Below are 19,616 nucleotides of genomic sequence, written 5' to 3'. Positions count from 1 at the left end.
GCAGTCTGGGGGGCCGGGCCAGTGCTGTCCCCTCGGACGCCTGCTGGAGGTGGTGGGGTCGACTGAGCACGCGTATGCGGCCCTGCTTGCAGGCGGTCATGCTGGACTCCACAGACGTCAACCTCTGGTATAAGATTGGACATGTGGCCCTGAGGCTCATCCGGGTGCCCCTGGCTCGCCACGCGTTTGAGGAGGGGCTGCGGTGCAACCCTGACCACTGGCCCTGCCTGGACAACCTCATCACTGTCCTGTACACCCTCAGCGACTACACCAGTGAGTGGGGCGTGACTGAGTTCTCCCGTGAGCACTTCAGGAGGGAGGGTGGCTTGGTTGAGCTCGGGGCCGGCGCTGGTGAGGAAGGGCTGGCTGTCTGCCCCGCGTGCGGGGGACGGAGATGTGTTTGCTTCCCCAGCACGCTCTGCTAGCTTTCTTCCTCGGTCGAGGCTTGCCGCTCGCGTTGTGGTAGGAAGACAGGTTCTCTTCCGCCTTTCGTCCCCTGCTCCCCCCACCCCGCTGCGTCCTGCCCCAGGCCTGCTCCTGAAATTTGCTGACAGGCGGCCTGGCGGCTGCAGCCTCACTCCCAATGCCAGACGCTCACTTGTATCCTTCCCTCCTTGTGTAGAGCAGCATGGCCGCTGGAAAGACCTGTGCCAGACGGAGCCCCCGTCTGCCTTGTGGTGGCGTCCCTCTGCCCTGCCTTGCCCTGGGGCAGAGGAGAAGGACTAGATGGGGTAGAAGAATGGAGGTTAGATTTAGGAGCTGGCTTTCCCAAAATCTTGTTATTCTGGCGGCCTGCATTCAGTAACAGGCCTGTTATTCTGGTGGCCTGCATTACCTGTAGAAGAGTGGCTCTGGCAAATTCCCCAGCGCTGTAGAATACCCCGCCTCTTCTACAGAGGGCCCTGCCTGGCCCTCTGCTCTGCAGGGGACACATGGCCCTCTGTGGGCCGTCCCAAGGCAGGCGCTGACGGGGTTCTGGGTCTCCTGGGCTGACTCCTCCTGGCCGCTGTGTGGGAGGGCCCCGGGCAGGACAGGGTGCAGGGGAGCTGGCCTCGGGCCCAGACGTGCACCAGCGCCCAGCCTGGGTGACGGTTTCGGCCGGGAGGCTGGCTCTGGCGGCTCTTCCTTCCCTTTCTAGGGGTGGCGGAGGCTGGGAAGCTGGGCCCACACCCCTCCCTGGCTCCATGTGCTCGAGCCTGGTGGCAGGGGCCAGCTGCTGGGTCCCCAGAGCCAGCTCAGCCGCCCCTGCCCTGTGCAAGCCGGGCCCGCCCGTCTGGCCCCCTGCGCCGTCGGGCCTCCGCCGTCTGTCCTCTCCTCTGCACGTCTGACATCGCACGCTCACACGTGGGGTCACCTCCACACACGCGCCTCGTGTCCCCTCACGGGTGCGTGTGCTTCCGTGGCCGTCTGCATGTCACCCATTTCCCTGTTTCAACTCTGGCGCTTGCATCTTCCCTGACTGTCGGCTCCCTGGGGCCCATCCTGGAGTTCGGGCGCCCCCTGGAGGCCCAGCCTTCAGTATCCTGCCGTCTCTGCATCCCAGCTCAGGCTCTGGCTCAGGCTGTGTGCCTGGTAAACCCAGGTCTTGAGCAGAAGATGGCTTGGGGGACAGAGCGGTGTATGTGCCTGTGAGGGCCGACGGGCATCCCTGAGCTTAACCCCACGTCAGGTGGACCCTGAGCCGAGTCGGCGGGCCTCCCTCTGCTGTGGGCACATCAGCCCTGCTGCGGCCCCTCCCCCGGGAGCCCCACTCTCCTTCAGTGGGTGGCTGGTGGGGCGGCCCGGCTCCGCCCTCCTTCCAGCCCTCTGCCTGGCTTCCTGGCCTCTGTCCTGGCTTTCCTCCCCTCTCCCCGCTCTGTTCTCCTCTGCTGATTCCTGATGGGAGCGCCTCGCATCCGCACTCAGGCTGGGGAGCTGGGCCGGGCCCTGGGCCGTCCAGTCCAGAGCAGAGCGAGCTGGCAGTCGTGCTCTGGTTTGCAGGCAGCTGGCCCCTGTCGGGTGGGTTTCTTGGGTCGAGGTTCTGTGTGTGATGCCCCCCCGTTCCCCAGAAAGGTTGCCCAGCCCATCCTCCTCCTCCCCGGCAGCCTCGGGGTTACTATTTTCAGAAATGGTTCCTGATTGGATGGGTCCAGGTGGTGTCTTGTCCTTGTTTTCCCGGTGTCTTTTGGCCCCCAGAGCAGGGACCCTTCCCTGGCATCACTGGCAAGGCCAGGGTGTCAGAGGCAGCCCAAGGTCACACCTATCTCTCTCTGCCAGCATGCCTGTACTTCATCTGCAAGGCCTTGGAGAAGGACTGCTGCTACAGCAAGGGGCTGGTGCTCAAGGAGAAGATCTTCCAGGAGCAGCCGTGCCTCCGCCAGGACTCCCTCCACATGTTCCTCAAGTGGTAGGTCCCTCACGGCCTGCCCTGCCTGCGCCTCTCCTTCAGGCATTCAGGGCTGCCTCTGTCCACCTCGCTGCTCGCCTTCCCCTTTCCGAGGCGGGGCTTTCCGCACTGCCTGGCCCACCTGTGACCCACCCTGCCTGCCTCTGGGATGGGGCCCGTGCTCAGTAGCGCTGTCTCTGAGGCCCTTTACAGCCTGACCACCCAGTCCTCCTGCCCCCTCCCCGGGAGGAGAGCAGTCCTGGGCCCGCAGGCTCTGGGCTGGCCCTGCTGGCCCTGCCCTGGCTCCCCAGCACCCTCACGGGAGTCCCCACCTCTCCCTGGCCCACTCTCCTGCCTCTTTTGTGTTCTGGCTCCCAGGTCCCCCCTCGGCAGCTTTCCAAGCTTGGGTTGCCTCCCTCACCACTGCTCCCGCCCATGGTATCAACTTGGCCCTGGGAGTTTTCCACTGGGGGTTAGTGGTCATTTGTCCCGGTGTTTATACCTCAGGAGACTGCATCTCTTGTTCCCATCTGTCCTGAAGGGACTGCCCTTCTTTGGGGAGGTGGGTGATGAGCCCATGAGTGCAGGGGAGCCCTGCAGGGAGGGGCCTCTGCTGGCAGATGTGTATCCATGGGAAGCATGCTGGGCCTCAAGGTCCCACCCTTGCTGTTGACTTCCATTAGCTTTGGTGAGCTTGGCTGGTCTGAACGCTATTTTTGGATGGACAGTATGGGATAGTTAAATCTTTACAAACTTTTCAACAAAGAATGAGAGCAGCATGTGATTTTTCTGCTATCAGTGTGGTCCTGCTAATGCAGATGAAGACCTGTTGCCCAGTTGTGAACAGATTAAAGGGCATTAGTCATGCAGTGTACATGAGTATTAAGAATGCTAATTACTGCCCTTTTCAGCCCACTGGTAATTTTATTTGTGGAAGAATTAATGCAGATTACAGGGTGCTCACTGCACGCCCGTGTGCAGGATTTGCGCCGTGGCTCTGATGTGCCCTGGTCATGCCTCTCCCTCGCACTCTCAGTGACATGTCCATCCACGAGGTGTCAGTGAGCGCGGCCGAGTCGCAGGCCATCGTGGACGAGGCCCTGGGGCTGCGGAGGAGGCGGCAGGCGCTGACGGTGCGCGAGAAGGAGCCGGACCTGAAGCTGGTGCAGCCCATCCCCTTCCTCACGTAGGTTGTCCAGGGTGCCAGGCGGCTGCAGGGCCCTGCATGGGCGGGGACACGGGGCACACAGGCAGGTGACCGCTGCCAGGAGCCCCTCTGTCCATGCTGTCCTTGATCTGCCACCTGCCACGCTCCTGTCAGCCCCTCTCACCGCCCACCCGAGGGGAGACGGGAAGGTGGACAGGGGCCATCAGGGCTCTGAGGGGCTAAGGGTGAGTGGGGAGCCCACCGCAGGGCCTGGCGTCCTGCTCGCGAGTCCACACTCATGACGGGGTCACGCTGCTGCGTGGGTGGGAGAGGGTTTAGGGCCGGAGCTGGAGTCCAGGGAGGAGTGGGCATGGGTCAGGCAGAGGGAAGCCTGTGCAAAGGCCCTGCAGTGTGTGGGGCGTGGTTTTGTTTGCAAAACTGAAGGAAGCTACGCAGGTGAGGGTGTGGGGGCGGGGCAGTGAGGTCGGGCAGGCAGCACTTTAGTCTGAGGGCCTGGCAAGCTGTTCAGGGACGGGTGGGTGGGTACCTTATGCCACCCTGCGTCGTGCCACAGCACAGCCTGGCATGCAGCACAACACGTGATGACACAGAGCGCAGAGCAGCAGACCGCGTGCCGCGGAGCCCTGCCGCCCCTCACCACACACAGCATGCAGCACGGCCTGCTCACGCAAGGCTCCCAAGTTCTCCATTTGCACGCAGCAGGCTCCGGCCCAGGAGCTGTTGAGCCCCTTTGGAGCACATCCCTGTCAGTAGCTGTCTCCCAGGAAATCAGACAGGTGGCCGCAGGGCAAGGCCACTGGGCGGTAAAGACGGGACCTTGCTCAGGTGGCGTTACCGCGTGAGCCCACGGCTGCCCCTGCCTGCTGGGGCCGAGATGCCTTGGGGCTCCTGCGGAGCGTGCGGAGGGTGTGGGCTCCGCCCCAGCTCCAGCAGCTCCATCTCAGCGGTCCTGCACCCCGGCCCCCCGCCCTCGTGGGCACGGTGGGCTGGGCTCAGGGCCCCCCCGTGGTGGGTGCTGAGCCCTGTGGTGACCTGCTCCCTGCAGCTGGAAGTGCCTCGGCGAGAGCCTGCTGGCCACGTACCGCCACCTCACCACCTGCGAGCCCCCGCGGCCCAGCCTCGGCAAGAGGATCGACCTGTCTGACTATCAGGACCCCGGACAGCGCCCCGCGTCCCCGGAGGAGGCGGCGCCCGTCAGCGTGCTCCAGCCCCGCCCCGCCAGCGCCAGCCCCGCCGCCTCCGCGGCGGAGCCCCTGCTGTCGTTCGCCCCCGTGCCCACGGCCAGCTTCCCGCTGCACAGCCCCAGCCTGCTGGAGACGGGCGTCCCCACTGGTGAGCGGGCCCGGGCTGGGCTTCAGGGGCCCGTCTGCTGAGGGGCAGTGGGAGTTGGAGCGCCCTGCCCTCCAAGGCCGGGTCCTGCCGCCGCCCGGCCGCGCAGGAGAGCTCCGGGCTGCTGGCCGGCCTCCCTCCACAGTGGGGCCCTGGGTGCGGGCTTGGTCTCGGGCACAGCTCCTCAGGCCCCGCTGCCTGTGAGCTGTGGCCTGGCGGGTCCCTCTGCTGGCTGTGCTCTGGCCGGCCCCTGCCCTGCCCGCTGTGCTGCTGGGCACTGACACTCCCAGCTTAAGCAGCAGCCAGCAGTCCCCGCAGTCTGTGGTCATGTCCCTTGGAATGGCATTACTGATTTTTATCATCGGAGCCTTCCAAAAAAACTTTGACCAAAGCTTCTGAGCCTTTCCTGGATTTCTGTGTCACTGATAAAGCCTATGTGGCAGCTAAAGAAGGTTCTGAATGAACATGTATGTGATGGTTTCTAACTTTTTAACTTCATCACGAGTGACAGCTGTCTGCTACGAATCATGTGACCCTCTTGCCCGCATCCTGTCACTGGGCCCTGGTCTAGGGCAGAGTCAGGGTCCCTGCTGCTTGCTTAGCCCCCTCCCAGGACAGCCAGTGGGGGAGCTTTGACCCTCAGACCCTGGCATTCTGTAGCTTTGGAAAGTAGTCTTGAGGCCTGGCCTGTGGGTGAGAAAGGGGTGAGATTAAGGGATTTGAAATGGCCTTTTCTCAGGACCTTTTTTGCTAGAGGGGACAGGAGATTTCTTGAATGTCTGAGAAGCCACAAGCAAAGTATGCTAGCAGGTTATAAAAGGACTGAGCGCCTTGAGGTGCGTTTCCATGGCCCAACTCTCCTAAGCATTCAACTTGCTCTGTTTGTAAAGGTGATGTCTCCGGTGGAGATAAATCCAAGAAAGGGGTGAAACGGAAGAAGATTTCCGAGGAGAGCGGGGAGACAGCGAAGCGGCGGTCTGCCCGCGTCCGAAACACCAAGTGCAAGAAGGAAGAGAAGGTGGACTTCCAGGAGCTGCTGCTGAAGTTCCTGCCATCCAGGTGCGGTGCTCTGGGTCTCAGCAGAGGAAGCACACAGCCTCCTGCCTCCCTCCCGCCTCCCCGTGGGCGCCTCCTCTGCCCCTGGACTGGGGCTGCTGCTCACGCCTCATGCCTGGGCCTCCTGTTGTCCAGGCACAGATGCCAGGACAGCCCGTCCGAGGGGCCCGTGGGAGGGGAGGTGCCTGCTTGGCTTCTCCGGCCTCCGCAGGGTCCCTGGAGCTTGAGAAAGTAGATGGCGGGTTTGGGAGTCGTCCCCTGTTTCTTGGGTTCCTCAGAGAAGCCTCCCAGGAGGAGATGGGCCCGGCTGCCTGGGGAAGGGGGTCTGCGCCCCTGTGCTCGTCCCCTGGGTCTTCTCCGGCCCCTGTCTTGCCCTGTCCCCTACGTCAGACGCTTTGGGGCCTCAGTGTCTGCGCTCTCCCGAGTTATGCTGCTAGACTTCTACCGCCCTTGCCCAAGCGCAGAGAGCGGGCGGGTGCTCTGTGCCCGCCGACACGAGGGGCGCGTCCTGAGCCGGGGCGTCCTCCCCCGTGCCCTGTGACTTTGTGTCTGAGACTTCACACCGTTTTCTCCCGTCTGTGGCCCTGCAGTCTGGGAGCTGGCCGTGTGTCTGTGAGCACCCTGCTCGGTGCTGAGCTGGCGTCTGGCTCCTGACAGCTGGCTCCGGGGCGGCACATCCAGGCCGGTGCGGGGGGCAGCCAGGAGCTCTCGGCGCTTCTAACTCTCTGGCCACAGGATGCTGTGTCCCTAGTTTCCTGCCTTTCTGTTTCTGTGGGGAGAGGGAGGTGCCCGAGTGGAGCCGTTCTCAGCGTGAGCAGGACGTGGGCTCTTGGTGGCTTCCTCCCAAGCCGCCCCTCTGCGAGCAGGCCTCCCAGCGGGGCCACCTCAAGGAGGTGCTGTGCGCCCCAGGGCCACCCCCAACAACCCCTGCCTCCCGCTGCCCCGCCCCGGTCCTTGTCCCCCGGCCCCGCTGCTGGGGAATGGTGTCTTCCTTCTCTTTTATCTTTGTTTCAACTGCTGGTTTCCTGTGTGGCTCTCACGTCAGCTTCCTCGGATAGTTGGGCGGGGGCACACAGCGGCTTGCTGGGCGCAGTTCCCAGGGGGCGGGCCGTGCGTCTGTGCAGCACGAGGCCGGGGGCACCACCTGTCCATCCTGGGGGGGCGGCGGGACAACTAAAAGCGGGGTCCCTGGGGGCTCTGCCGGGAGAGGCCGCCTCTCCCCCGAGCCCAGAGCACTGTGAGCAGTCGTGGAGGTGCCACCCGCTCCCCCACTCTCTCCTTACCCCCACAGCCCGCTTTGGGCTTCAGCATGTGGAGGCTTGGCCAACTGCCGTCCAGGCAAAGTCCTGCGGCCACTGTCTCCAGCTCCCTGTGGGCATCAGTCTCTCTGTGGGTCCCTTCTGTGTTTCCCACTCGAAGGTCAGCTTCCTGTGGGCAGGGGTCGCTGCAATCCCGGCTGCATTCCGACCTCGGCCCGATGCCTGGTGACCACCTGATGGGATGGGTGAAGGCAGGGCACGGGCCACAAAAGGCCGGAGAGGCGGAGCCCCCTTGCCTGGGGCCAGCCAGGCCGGCGTGGGAATGTGTGCCAGGGCCTGTGTGAGTCTGGTGTGTTCCCTGCAGGTTGAGAAAGCTGGACCCTGAGGAGGAAGACGACCCCTTTAACAGCTACGAAGTCCCGCCAGAGGCCAGGCTGGAGAGCTTCCCCAGCGCGGGGCCCCACAGACTGTCCGACTCGGCCACGTTCATGGAGTCCGGTAGGAGTGGGCGCCACAGGCGCTGCTGGGGGTGGGCCAGGGCTGGCTGGCTCCATCCCGCCTGAGCTCTGAGGTCAGCCGGGTGAGGGCGCTGGACTGCCCTGGCGCAGGCCTTGCTGGTCGGATGGTTCGTCTCAGTTGGGTGTGGCCGAGCGCTGGGTACTGTGCTGACACGTGAGACCCTACCCTCCTGGGCCGTGGAGGCTCAGACAGGGGCACCCACAGCTGTGGGGAGCTCGGGCTCTCCACACTGGGGCCCTCCTCTCCCGAAGAAGGCAGGCCTGGCGTGGAGGTCCCCCCTCACGTCAGGTCCCCCTCGCGTCGGGTCCCCCCCCGCGTCCCCCCTCGCGTCGGGTCCCCCCTCACGTCAGGTCCCCCTCGCGTCGGGTCCCCCTCGCGTCCCCCCCCCCCGCGTCGGGTCCCCCCCTCGCGTCCCCCCCCCCCGCGTCGGGTCCCCCTCGCGTCCCCCCCCCCCGCGTCGGGTCCCCCCCTCGCGTCCCCCCCCCCCCGCGTCGGGTCCCCCTCGCGTCCCCCCCCCCCCGCGTCGGGTCCCCCTCACGTCAGGTCCCCCTCGCGTCGGGTCCCCCCTCGCGTCCCCCCCCTCGCGTCGGGTCCCCCTCACGTCCCCCCCCCTCGTGTCGGGTCCCCCTCACGTCCCCCCCCCTCGCGTCGGGTCCCCCTCACGTCCCCCCCCCCTCGCGTCGGGTCCCCCCCACGTCGGGTCCCCCTCACGTCCCCCCCCTCACTTCAGGGCCCCCCTCATGTTGGGTCCCCCCTCTGCCGCATCAGGTACCCTCTCGCGTCGGGTCCCCCTCACGTCAGGTCCCGCTCATGTCAGATGGCTCCCCCTCGCGTCAGATGGCCCCTTCTCACGTCAGATGGCACCCCCTCATGTCAGATGGTCCTCTCTCACATTGAGGCCTCTCTCATGTTGGGGCCCCCCACGTCACGTTGCCTTCCCCCTCGCGTTGGGTCCCCCCTCACGTCGGGTCCCCCTCATATCGGGTCCCCCTCACGTCAGATGGCCCCCCTTCGCGTCAGGTCCCCCTCACGTCAGGGTCCCCCTCACGTCGAGTCCCCCCCACGTCAGATGGCCCCCCCTCACGTCAGGGTCCCCCTCACGTCGGGTCTCCCCTCACGTCGGGTCCCTCTCACATCAGATGGCCCTCCCTCATGTTGAGGCCTCTCTCATGTTGGGGCCCCCCCACATCATGTCGCCACCCCCCCCCCGCATCGGGTCCCCCTCACGTCGGGGTCCTCCACATGTCGGGTCCCCCCCTCGCACCGGGTCCCCCTCATGTCATGCTGCCCTGTCCCACGCCGGGTCCTCCCTCACGTCGTGTCCCCCTCTTCATGTCGGGCCCCCCTCACGTCGTGTGCCCCACCTCACGTCGGATCCCCCTCACGCTGGGCCTCCTCTTCATGTCGGGCCCCCCTCACGTCGGGTCCCCCTCACGCTGGGTCCCCCTCTTCACGTCGGGTCCTCCTCACGTTGGGTCCCCTTCACGTTGGGTCCCCCTCTTCATGTCGGGGCCCCCTCACGCTGGGTCCCCCTCTTCACGTCGGGTCCCCCTCATGCTGGGTCCCCTCTTCGTGTCGGGCCCCCCTCACGTCATGTCCCCCCCCCTCACGTCGGGTCCCCCTCACGCTGGGTCCCCCTCTTCACGTCGGGTCCCCCTCACGCTGGGCCCCCTCTTCGTGTCAGGCCCCCCTCACGTCGGGTCCCCCTCACGCTGGGCCCCCTCTTCGTGTCGGGCCCCCCTCATGTCATGTCCCCCACCTCATGTCGGGCCCCCCTCACGTCGGGTCCCCCCTCACGTTGGGTCCCCCCTCACGCTGGGCCCCCTCTTCGTGTCGGGCCCCCCTCATGTCGGGTCCCCCCTCACGTTGGGTCCCGCACCTCATGTCGGGTCCCCCCTCACGCTGGGCCCCCTCTTCGTGTCGGGCCCCCCTCACGTCGGGTTCCCCTCACGCTGGGCCCCCTCTTTGTGTCGGGCCCCCCCTCACGCTGGGCCCCTCCTCCGGCAGAGAAGCAGGATGTGCACACCTTCCTGCTGGGGAACCTGAGCAACGGGGGCATCCTGGAGCTGATGATGCGCTTCCTGAAGAGCATGGGCCGCAGGTTCCTGCTACGCTGGCCGCCCGGCCTGGCGGAGGTCGTGCTCAGCACCTACCACAGCTGGCGGCGGCACAGCGCCAGCCTGCCCAACCCGCTGCTCAGGGACTGCAGCGGCCGGCACATCCAGGTGGGCCTGCAGGGCGCCCTGATCCTCCTCCCCGAGGAGGGCGGCTGCTTCTGGGGCACGCGGGGGCGTTCAGGGCCCCAGGGAGGAGCCCTGGGCTCACAGTGCTCAGGGCTGTGTGGGTCAGGGGCCCCTGGGCAGGCAGCCCCTGCTGGGACACTCCTGGCACTGCCTCCTGGCAGCGTCTGCCTGGGTCTGCTCTCCTGGGGCAGGTGGAGCGGCAGGAGGGGCTGAGCTTTGGTCCCCGGACAGACGGCTTGGTCACTTCTCAGCTGTGCCCCCTTGGCTGGGCCCGCGCCTCCTTACTGCTGGCCCTCAGCTTCCTGGTGCATGGGGGAGTGTGCACCCACCCCAGGCGCTGTCAGGGCTGAGGGCCTGCACTCGGCAGGTGGCAGGGCCACCTTTTGCACGGGACGGTCCCAAGGACTGGAGGTGGGGGGTCTCACTGGTGTTCCCGAGTCCATCCCAGGGAGATCCATCTGTCTGTCCTTAGATTCCAGCAGGTAGTCACTGGTTATCACTCTCAGGATGGAAAGTGCATGGAGGGGAAAGTGGTGTCCCCGTCAGAATAGGGTCTAGTTGAGGCTCCTTCTGTCTCCACCCTCGGCCCCTGTGACCCATCGCTGACCCCCCACACTGGTCCTGCAGGAGATGATGCTGATGTCCCTCTCCTGCATGGAGCTGCAGCTGGACCAGTGGCTGCTGACCAAGGGCCGGAGCTCTGCAGGTAGGCTGCCTTCCATGTTCCATGGGGGCCCATTTTCTGGAGGGGGCAGGAGCCGGGGACTGAGTCACCTCTGCGGGGGCACATTTCCTAGGTCGGCTTGTCAGGCCAGGAAAGACCCAGGTCTCTGAGAAGTGACTGGGCCCCACGGGAGCCACCCGCCTGCTTGTAACTCGGGATGAGGGCCGTGGCATCTCCATTTCCTCAGTTCATCCCCGGACACTTTGCGTGTCCCCAGATACGCTCAGCTCAGTCTGCTTGCTGAGGGCCGTGAGCCCCAGGGTTTCTGCATCCCTGTTGGGCCCGTCTGGCTCTCTGACACTGGCCACTTGGGGCCTTGGGGCTCCGAGGGCTCAGGGCCTCGGGGAGCAGGAGAGCATCTGGGCCCCACTCACGAGGTTGACTCCTTCCGGCCTGACGGTTTTCAGTGTCTCCTCGGAACTGCCCCGCAGGCGTGGTGAATGGCAGGTTCGGACCCGACTTCCCAGGGGCCCACTTCCTGGGGGACCTCCTGCAGCTGTCGTTTGCCTCATCCCAGCGGGACCTGTTTGAGGATGGGTGGCTGGAGTTTGTGGTCCGCGTGTACTGGTTGAAGGCTCGATTCCTGGCGCTGCAGGTTGGTCTGGGGACGGCTGCTTGGGGAGGAAGCCCAGGCACCCAGCAAGGAGGGGAGGGGCTGGTCACGTGATGGAGCGTGTCTGTGTGCACGCGTGATGGCACCCGGGCGTTGGGCTCAGCATGAGGAAGCGGGGTATGGGGGTCAACCTTCAGGGTCCTGGCACCAGTGTGCCCACCACCCACCTAGCCACAGCACCGGGAGGGTCTCATGGGCCCCACAGACCCAGGGAGGTTGCCTCGCAGCTTTGGCCCTTTGCTTGTGTTTCCCGAGAAAGTCGTCTAGAGGACTGGAGTGGGCTGGCTGACCCCCAGTCCCTTGAACACCATGGCACCCTTCGGTCGGTTCTGGAGTGGGGCAGGCCTGGTCGAGTCCCAGCTCTGCCGCCTTCGCCTGAGCTCTGGACAGACGCTGGGCCGTGCTCCCCCACCACAGGGGTCACAGTGTCCCCCGAGAGCTGGGGTGTGGGTCGTTCGTTCATTCATCCATTCAGCAGATGCATGCTGAGCCCCCACTCTGGCCAGCCACTGTGTTGGGTGGATGGTGGGAATTGGCCACACCCACCCCGCGGTGCCCCCCCGAGTGGGGGGCTCGGGAGGCAGGCCCTGGCGAGCGCGGTGAGTGCCCCTCCTCCGCCCAGGGAGACATGGAGCAGGCCCTGGAGAACTACGACGTCTGCACGGAGCTGCTGCAGGGCGCGGCCGCCTCGGGCGCCGAGCAGGGAGGCGTGGTCGTCCGCCTGCCCAACCTGCACAACGACTCGGTGGTCTCTCTGGAGGAGGTGAGCAGAGCGCCTGACCTGTCCCTGTGGACTGGGAGACGGGCCAGGGGCTGAGCGGGGCGGCAGGGGGCCCGGTGGAGGCAGCCCTGGTGTTCAGGGTGTTCAGCCCTGACGGAGCACCCACTGGGGGCCAGGGGCCGGGGGCTGGAAACCGGGCTGTCTGCTGGGGGTGGGGAGGGCTCTTGCTTGGCTGCCAGGCCCTTGTGTGGGGGCAGCTCCAGCAGGATGAGGGGAACGCCCCAGAAGCAGACCAGCACTGCTCTGGCCCCGGGGCGGTCAGCGGGCCGAGGTTCTCATCCCGCCCTCTGTGCGGCCCCGGCCCTGCCCGCAGCTCCACGTCTGTGACACGGCCACCTGTGTGGGTGGCCGGCGGGCCCTGCAGTCGCTAAGGGCCAGGCCTGGGGCAGTGGCCTGCTGCCTGTGCCCGCAGGCCTCCTGGAGCAGAGGGCTCCAGGGGGTGGTGGTAGGTGCCAGCCTCTGGCCTGGGCTCGCGTGGCCTCTGCAGCCTCATACCCCGGCCCAGGGGTCTGGGTTGCTGAAGCATGACCTGGAGGCTGGCTAACTGTTTTGCCATACTCTGTCTGGGGCCTGTGCTTCTGAGTTAGTTGTGTTTTTTGGTGTATTTGTGGTTCGGAGACTGGAATGCTTTGAGCCTCACAGAAATGCTGTCTGTAAAGCAGTCGCTTGCTACGAATGCCCCTCGTCTGGGTCTGATAAGGGCAGAACCTTGGCCACCTCAGGGGGCCCGCGACAGCTTGGTGGTGAGCCGGTGATCCTGGGCCTTTTCCAGATTGACAAGAACCTGCGGTCGCTGGAGCGGTGCCAGTCTCTGGAGGAGACCCAGCGGCTGTACGAGGCCGGCGACCACCGCGCCGTCGTGCGCCTGCTGCGCCCCACCTTGTGTCCCAGCGGACTCGACCGCGCCAAGCACCTGGAGTTCATGACGTCCGTGCCTGAGAGGCCGGCCCAGCTGCTGCTGCTGCAGGTTCGTGCCCCGCCTCGCCCTTGCCCTCTGTTTCCCCTGAGGGAAGCGGAGCAAAATCCTCCCCTCGGCTCCGGGCCAAGGCGGTCAGGAGGTTTGGGGGGAGGCGTGCTGCTGGGGTCAAGGGAACCCCCGCCTTTGGCTCTGAACCTTGCGTGGCTAGTTGGGCTCAGCCATCCATTCACCTGATGGTCCGTCTGCCTTTTTTTGCTTTGTATTTCCTTTTTTTCTAAATGCATTTTTCTACTTTATTGCTTGGACTTCTTCTTTTACTGGTTTTGAAATTAACTGGTATTCTTGCCACCTCTTCTTAATATCTTCTGCTTCTGTTAGGTCCGTACCATTTCTGTCCTTTATTGAGCCCGTCTTTGCATGAAATGTTCCCTTGGTGTCTCTAATTTTCTTGAGATCTCTAGTCTTTCCCATTCTGTTGTTTTCCTCTATCTCTTTGCACTGATCACTGAGGAAAGCTTTTTTATCTCTCCTGGCTATTCTTTGGAACTCTGCATTCAGATGGGAATATCTTTTCTTTTCTTCTTTGCTTTTCACTTCTCTTCTTTTCACAGCTATTTGTAAGGCCTCCTCAGACAACCATTTTGCCAATTTGCATTTCTTTTCCATAGGGATGGTCTTGATCCCTGTCTCCTGTATAATGTCACAAACCTCCATCCATAGTTCATCAGGCACTCTATCAGGTCTAGTCCCTTAAATCTATTGCTCACTTCTGCTGTGTAGTCATAAGGGATTTGATTTAGGTCATACCTGAATGGTCTAGTGGTTTTCCCCACTTTGTTCAGTTTAAGTCTGAATTTGGCAATAAGGAGTTCATGATCTGAGCCACAGTCAGCTCCTGGTCTTGTTTTTGCTGACTGTATAGAGCTTCTCCATCTTTGGCTGCAAAGCATATAATCAGTCTGATTTCAGTGTTGACCATCTGGTGGTGTCCATGTGTAGAGTCTTCTCTTGTGTTGTTGGAAGAGGGTGTTTGCTATGCCCAGTGTGTTCTCTTGGCAGAACTCTATTAGCCTTTGCCCTGCTTCACTCTGTACCCCAAGGCCAAATGTGGCTGTTACTCCAGGTGTTCCCTATACCCCGGGTGTCCCCCGTACCCCGGGAGTCCCCGCACCCCGGGTGTTCCCCCGTACCCCGGGCGTCCCCTACACCCCGGGCGTCCCCCGTACCCCGGGCGTCCCCTACACCCCGGGCGTCCCCTGTACCCCGGGCGTCTCCCATACCCCGGGTGTTCCCTATACTCTGGGTGTGTCCTATACTCCGGGTGTCTCCGGGCGTCCCCCGCACCCCGGGCGTCCCCTACACCCCAGTGTGTAAAACTAGATAAAGTATCTGTACAGCAACAGCAGCAGCACAGTAAGGCAAACAGCCCTGCAGGATCGCGCTGTTGAAGGAGAGGAGCAGGTGTGGCGGGTGAGGCCTGTGCGCCCTCTCAGCCCACTTCCCGACCCCGTCTTCTGCAGCTGAGCCCACCCCCACCCCTGGTGCCTGGGGGCCAGCTGGGCATGGCGTCTGCTGGGCTGGGCATTCCCGCATCTCATCCCAGGGCGAGGATGCTCACCCTTGCCCCAGAGGCCTGCCGTGGGGCCTCGCGAGCTTGTGCATGCGGGCATCCTGCCTGGCGTGTGGGCATGGAGGACGATGCCCGGGGTGTGCTGGGCAGTGTGGGCCGGGCTGGCAGCCCGTCCCTCAAACTCGTTACCTCTTTGGGGCCTTCCACTTGGGTTTGGGAAGGGAGCCCCAGCTTCTCTCAGGCTTCTTGAACTGGAAAACAGGTAAGAGGTGTGGCTGGGAGCAAGTGGACCTGGAGGGGGAGGCAGGGGGTGAGGAGGAGGGGAGAGGAGGTCAGGCAGCCCTACGTCAGGACCGGGGAGGAGCTGTGATGACCTCATTGCCCACGCTGGGGGTAGGGGACAGCTGAATGTGTCCAGGGAGAGGCCAGCCCAGTGGCTCAGGCAGTCTTGCTCTGTGGTCTGGAGCTTCTGGGTGAGAGGACAGTCCCCCTCCCCCACCCCACCCACTGCCCCGGAGGGGTGGGTACCTGCTGAGGAGGCACCACGCCGTGCTGGGCCTGAGACAAGGCCGACCGGCTAGGGGAGCTGCTGCTTGTGCAGGAGTGACCTGATCTTTGCTCGGCTTCCTGTTGGCAGATGTGTTTTCTTATTGATTTGGAATGCTTTTTATATATTAAAGGTCTCAACCTTTCCCTCCTCAAATGCTCTTGTCAGTTTTTTGTCTGATTTTAAATTGCAGCTTGTGTTTTCTTTGACATAAAGAAGTTTTGAATTTTTAGCACATCAAATCTTTTAATGTTTTCAGATGGTGGTAAATTTGTTCATTATGCTTACAAAGCCTTTCCAAGGCCAGAACAACCTTCGTCCTGTGGTTGCAGACTCAGGATGGAGCTCCTGCAGTGTGCCTGGCACCAGGCAGGTGGGGGGCCCTTCTGATGGAGCCTGCTCTCTGCACGGGAGGCCGGCGGGTGACGTGTCAGTGCACAGACAGACGTCTGTGCACTGGGCTTCTTCCAGCCACGTTAGGTGTTGGGTTCGTGCTTGCTTGTAGCCCGCTTCACCGAGCATTTGTAGGGTGGAGGCCTGACTTGGAACCCCCTCTGGGACATTCAGGCAGCTCGGTCGCCCTGTGATGAGCTGCCTGCCGCGTTCTTCATCTTAAGGGTGCAGTTTCCTCACGGTCGTGTGGATTCTAGTCCTGATATTTTGGGTTGCTGTTTTAGCAGGATGTTACCGCTGGTCGTTATATCTTCTGACTGTGCATTTCTGGTTTATAGGCACCCTGGTGAGCTTTGCGTGTTAGCTTCAAATGTAGTCACTTCACTGCATTCCCATCATCTCTGACGGCCTCTGTTTTGGGTGGATAGTCTGTTGTCCCAGTCAGGGGTGACCTGCTGTCCTCAGTCACTGGCAGCTAGTCTTGTGCTTTCTGGCTCTTTCTGGCCTCAGCACTGGGAGCGCTGTCATGTGAGGGTGAGGCCGGGGGCCCTAATCTTTTCCTTGACTATCTTGCAGCCGCATCCCTGTGTATTCTCGTTGAGAGAGCTTGGCTCCAGCTGTGGCCTCCACCTCTGCACCGTGGGCTCAGCACACCTCAGCAGCTCCTGCTCGATGCTGGTTTTTTCTAAAGAAACACAGGGCGGCCCTGCCACCCCTGCCCCAGGCCCCCAGGCCCGAGTGGTGGGCGTGGCCACCGTGTCTCCCCACCCTCTCCTCTCCTCCCGCAGGACTCCTTGCTCCGGCTGGAGGACCACCGGCAGTGCTTCGAGTGCTCCGATGTGGCTCTGCATGAGGCGGTCCAGCAGATGGTGAATGCCACCGAGACGGCCGCCAAGGAGGAGTGGGTGGCCACAGTGACCCAGCTGCTGCAGGGCATGGAGCAGGCTCTGTCGGCGGACGGCAGCATCCTGCGGGACTCGTCCTCCGCCGGTGGCCTCACCCGGCTCACCAACAACCTTATCCAGGTAGCCCAGCGCTTCCCGCCCCGCCAGCCCCGGGCCAGCACCTGCAGCTTGGAGAGCTGCCCGCCGTGACACCCCGTCCCCCAGGTCATCGACTGCAGCATGGCTGTGCAGGAGGAGCCCAAGGAGCCCCACGTGACCTCAGTGCTGCCCTGGGTCATCCTGTATCGGGTCATCCGGCAGGAGGAGGACGCCTTCCACTCCCTGTGCCACCAGCAGCAGCTCCAGAGCCCAGCGGATGAAGGTGCGGTGCCGCGGGGGCCTGCCTCTTTGTCTGTGTCAAGCCACCAGTGTGCGTGGGCTCGGGCGATGGAAGTGTCCTGGATGGAGGCAGAGGCACCATCTACACGCACCGCGTGGCGGGGGTGGGGCTGCGGACCGCCGTGTTTCACGTTGAGTGCAGGGGGCGAGCGCCATGCGGAGTGGGGCCCTGGGGCCTCAAGCCACCGGCCTGTCCTGGCTGGGGGCCTGGGCGGCCAGGACTCGGGCAGCACAGGGCAAGCACACTGCGCGGCTGTGTGACCTCAGGCCAGTCAGGCGGCCTCAGCCGCTCTGGGGACAGTGGCACGTCTCAGGGTCACCGGAGGGCAGCCGGGGCAGCAGAGTCACGGCCGCCGCGTGGGTCGGGCCGGGCCGGGCCCACGGGGTGAGCAGGGCCTTTGCAGGGCAGTGCTGGAGCCGGGGCAGCCCCTGGTGGACCCGTGTGCGGTAGATTACAGCAAAATAGCAGCTCAGCGACGTTTAGGCCAAGAGTGTCTGTACCTCTGCCAGCTGGCCTTTATCCTATGGTTTTCTTGCATTGTCAGTATAAACTTGACTAAGGTATACATATCTTCCCTGGTGGTTCAGAGGTTAAAGCGTCTGCCTCCAATGCAGGAGACCCAGGTTCAATCCCTGGGTCGGAAAGATCCCCTGGAGAAGGAAATGGCAACCCACTCCAGTATTCTTGCCTGGAGAATCCCACGGACGGAGGAGCCTGGTAGGCTACAGTCCACAGGGTCGCAAAGAGTCGGACACGACTGAGTGACTTCACTTTGCAAGGCATACATGCTTTTTGTATAGCTATGATTACCATACACATATTTGTGTGTTTATTCAGGCAACTTAAAATTGCATTTATTGGGGGTTTTCGCTAGTCACTTGACGGATCAGCCAAGTGCGCCAGCAGCGCAGTCAGCCACATTGCGGTGACCACGGAGCCTACTCACTCTCCTGCTGTGCGGGCTGCGCTCCGCAGCTGTCTGTCAGCGGCTCTCTGCTTGTCAGGCCTCTGTGAGTGAGAACTTCTGGCCCTGACGGCTCATGGTTGGGGGAGAAGCAGGACCACCAGCAGCACCCACAGAGCCACGCCTGAGGCCTGATGGACGGCCGGGCAGGGTGGACACGCCGCCGCGGGGTGGCTGGGCAGGGCCCCCAGAGAGCCGGGCGTGTGGGCAGCCTTAGGGAGGAGCCGGGCCGAGGAAGGCGCCTGCCCTCTGCAGGCGGCGGCCGTGTGCCTTGTGGGCGCGGGCCCAGAGGGCCCTGCTTGGTCCAGCCCCCAGGGCGGCGCTGCTGTCTCCTGGGTCATTCTGGAGTCAGCACCTCATGCACGCCTTTTTGCTTCCGACTTTTTTGGATAAATTTTTAGGACAGATGTCTTTAGAACTCTTGACAAATAGAGCGTCTGTGTTTTCAAAAAAAAGTTTTAGTGGTGAAAAAAAAAATTAAGATTCATACCTATAAACATGCATTATTTTTCTTATAAAAGTGATACAAAAAGTTTTCTGGATTGAGTTTCCTCTTAATTATGCAAACACAATATAGTTTTTTTTTTTTAAACTTCCAAAAAGCAAACAAGGAAAGGAAGACAGTCCAATGCCACAGACCTTGAACGGGTGGGTGGGGAGACAGGGATCCCAGTGGGCTGGCTGCCCGTGTAAACCAGAACAGCCAGGAGCATCCGACCGGACCCACGGGGGGCGGTGAAGAGCTCACAGCTCCGGAGAAGGTGGAGGACAGAGGTGGTCCAGTGTGGGGGTGAGGGAGCCCCCACGGCCGCAGGGAACCCAGCATCAAGTATAAGAAGAGGTCTGTGAGTTGTAGCTTTAACACCGAGTCTGCAGATCGAAAGCACGTGGTATGTCCCCGGAAAGGCTGAAACACAGCAGTCTATATCCAGGTTCATCCTGGCGGAGGGTGTCTTTCGAGGACAAAGGCGTGTTAGGTTTCTAAACTGAAGAAGCAGTTAAACCGAGGCTCATTTCAGATTTTTCCCTGGCATGGTTCAGGGCCGTCGGGGTGACATTTCGTGTGCTGACGTGGTTCTCAAGGCAGGCATGTGTGGGCTGAGGCACGCGGCCGGGTCGTTTGTAATCACAGTGGACTGCAGCTCCTTGAGGGCATCTCAGGAGCATGGCTGGGGAACAGGGTCAGTAAACCAGCGGGAGGCAAGAAAGGAGCGCACCCGGAGGGAATGTGGGTTGGGATGCAGTCAGCGGCCAGGCCGACTGCAGGCACAGAGCGGGACGTCCGCATTATCCCAGGCAGCGCCGGGAGCAGCATGCACGAGCCGGCAGACTGGGAGCTGGGACAAGCTGTCACCGACCTGGGGTGGCCACGCTCAATTCTGCTGCAAGTGGAGACGGATGTAAAGGGCGCGAGCAAGCAGAAGGGCTGGCACTCCTGTTCTGACTTTTTTAAGCAGTGCTTTTCAAACTAATTTTGGCTGGGACTGGCCAATAATAGAAAGCATGACACAGGTGTCCTGAAGGAGCCCTGGTCCCGCTGGGCGGGGCTCGCTCTAGTACTTTCTGTCCTGAGACCGATGGGTTATGGCTCAGAGCCTGAAACGCACCGAGGTGTTCTAGAGGAGCTACTCACCGTGCCAGTGGTGCACGAATATTTAACCGAGATCTGGTCGTTCTTTTCCCTTCTGTAATAGTTAAATAGGCCTAAATGTGAGGATTTTGAAGTTAAGCAGTGGTGTGTGCAGTATGGGCTCCACCGTTGTAAATGACTTATCTGTGTCTTTCAACGTGTCTCACACACGCTTGGAGAGATGCTTACCGGGATGTTCACCAGACGTCAGTCCCGGTTATAGGGTGGGGGGGTGGGGGACCTGCCGCCTGG

At 62.8% G+C, this 19,616-nt stretch overlaps 1 protein-coding gene across 5 annotated transcripts in view; it reads left to right on the top strand.

Moving 5' to 3' along the window:
- CABIN1 (calcineurin binding protein 1) overlaps positions 1–19,616 on the top strand; it is a 70,760-nt gene that overhangs the window by 7,052 nt on the left and 44,092 nt on the right. For 4 of the 5 annotated variants that reach the window (XM_043901189.1, XM_043901192.1, XM_043901191.1 and 1 more), the window contains exons 6-18: positions 93–273; positions 2,257–2,386; positions 3,402–3,551; positions 4,579–4,865; positions 5,753–5,921; positions 7,542–7,675; positions 9,704–9,921; positions 10,567–10,645; positions 11,071–11,258; positions 11,899–12,039; positions 12,830–13,024; positions 16,275–16,511; positions 16,596–16,752. In XM_043901189.1, coding sequence (XP_043757124.1) covers positions 93–273; positions 2,257–2,386; positions 3,402–3,551; positions 4,579–4,865; positions 5,753–5,921; positions 7,542–7,675; positions 9,704–9,921; positions 10,567–10,645; positions 11,071–11,258; positions 11,899–12,039; positions 12,830–13,024; positions 16,275–16,511; positions 16,596–16,752 — 2,266 coding nt within the window. The remainder of the gene's footprint in view (positions 1–92; positions 274–2,256; positions 2,387–3,401; positions 3,552–4,578; positions 4,866–5,752; positions 5,922–7,541; positions 7,676–9,703; positions 9,922–10,566; positions 10,646–11,070; positions 11,259–11,898; positions 12,040–12,829; positions 13,025–16,274; positions 16,512–16,595; positions 16,753–19,616) is intronic. The other variant, XM_043901190.1, reaches the window with a different exon arrangement.

This window comes from Cervus elaphus, chromosome 5 (assembly GCF_910594005.1).
Source record: "Cervus elaphus chromosome 5, mCerEla1.1, whole genome shotgun sequence".
NCBI lineage: Eukaryota > Metazoa > Chordata > Mammalia > Artiodactyla > Cervidae > Cervus > Cervus elaphus.
This window is presented reverse-complemented; position numbering and strand designations above follow the sequence as displayed.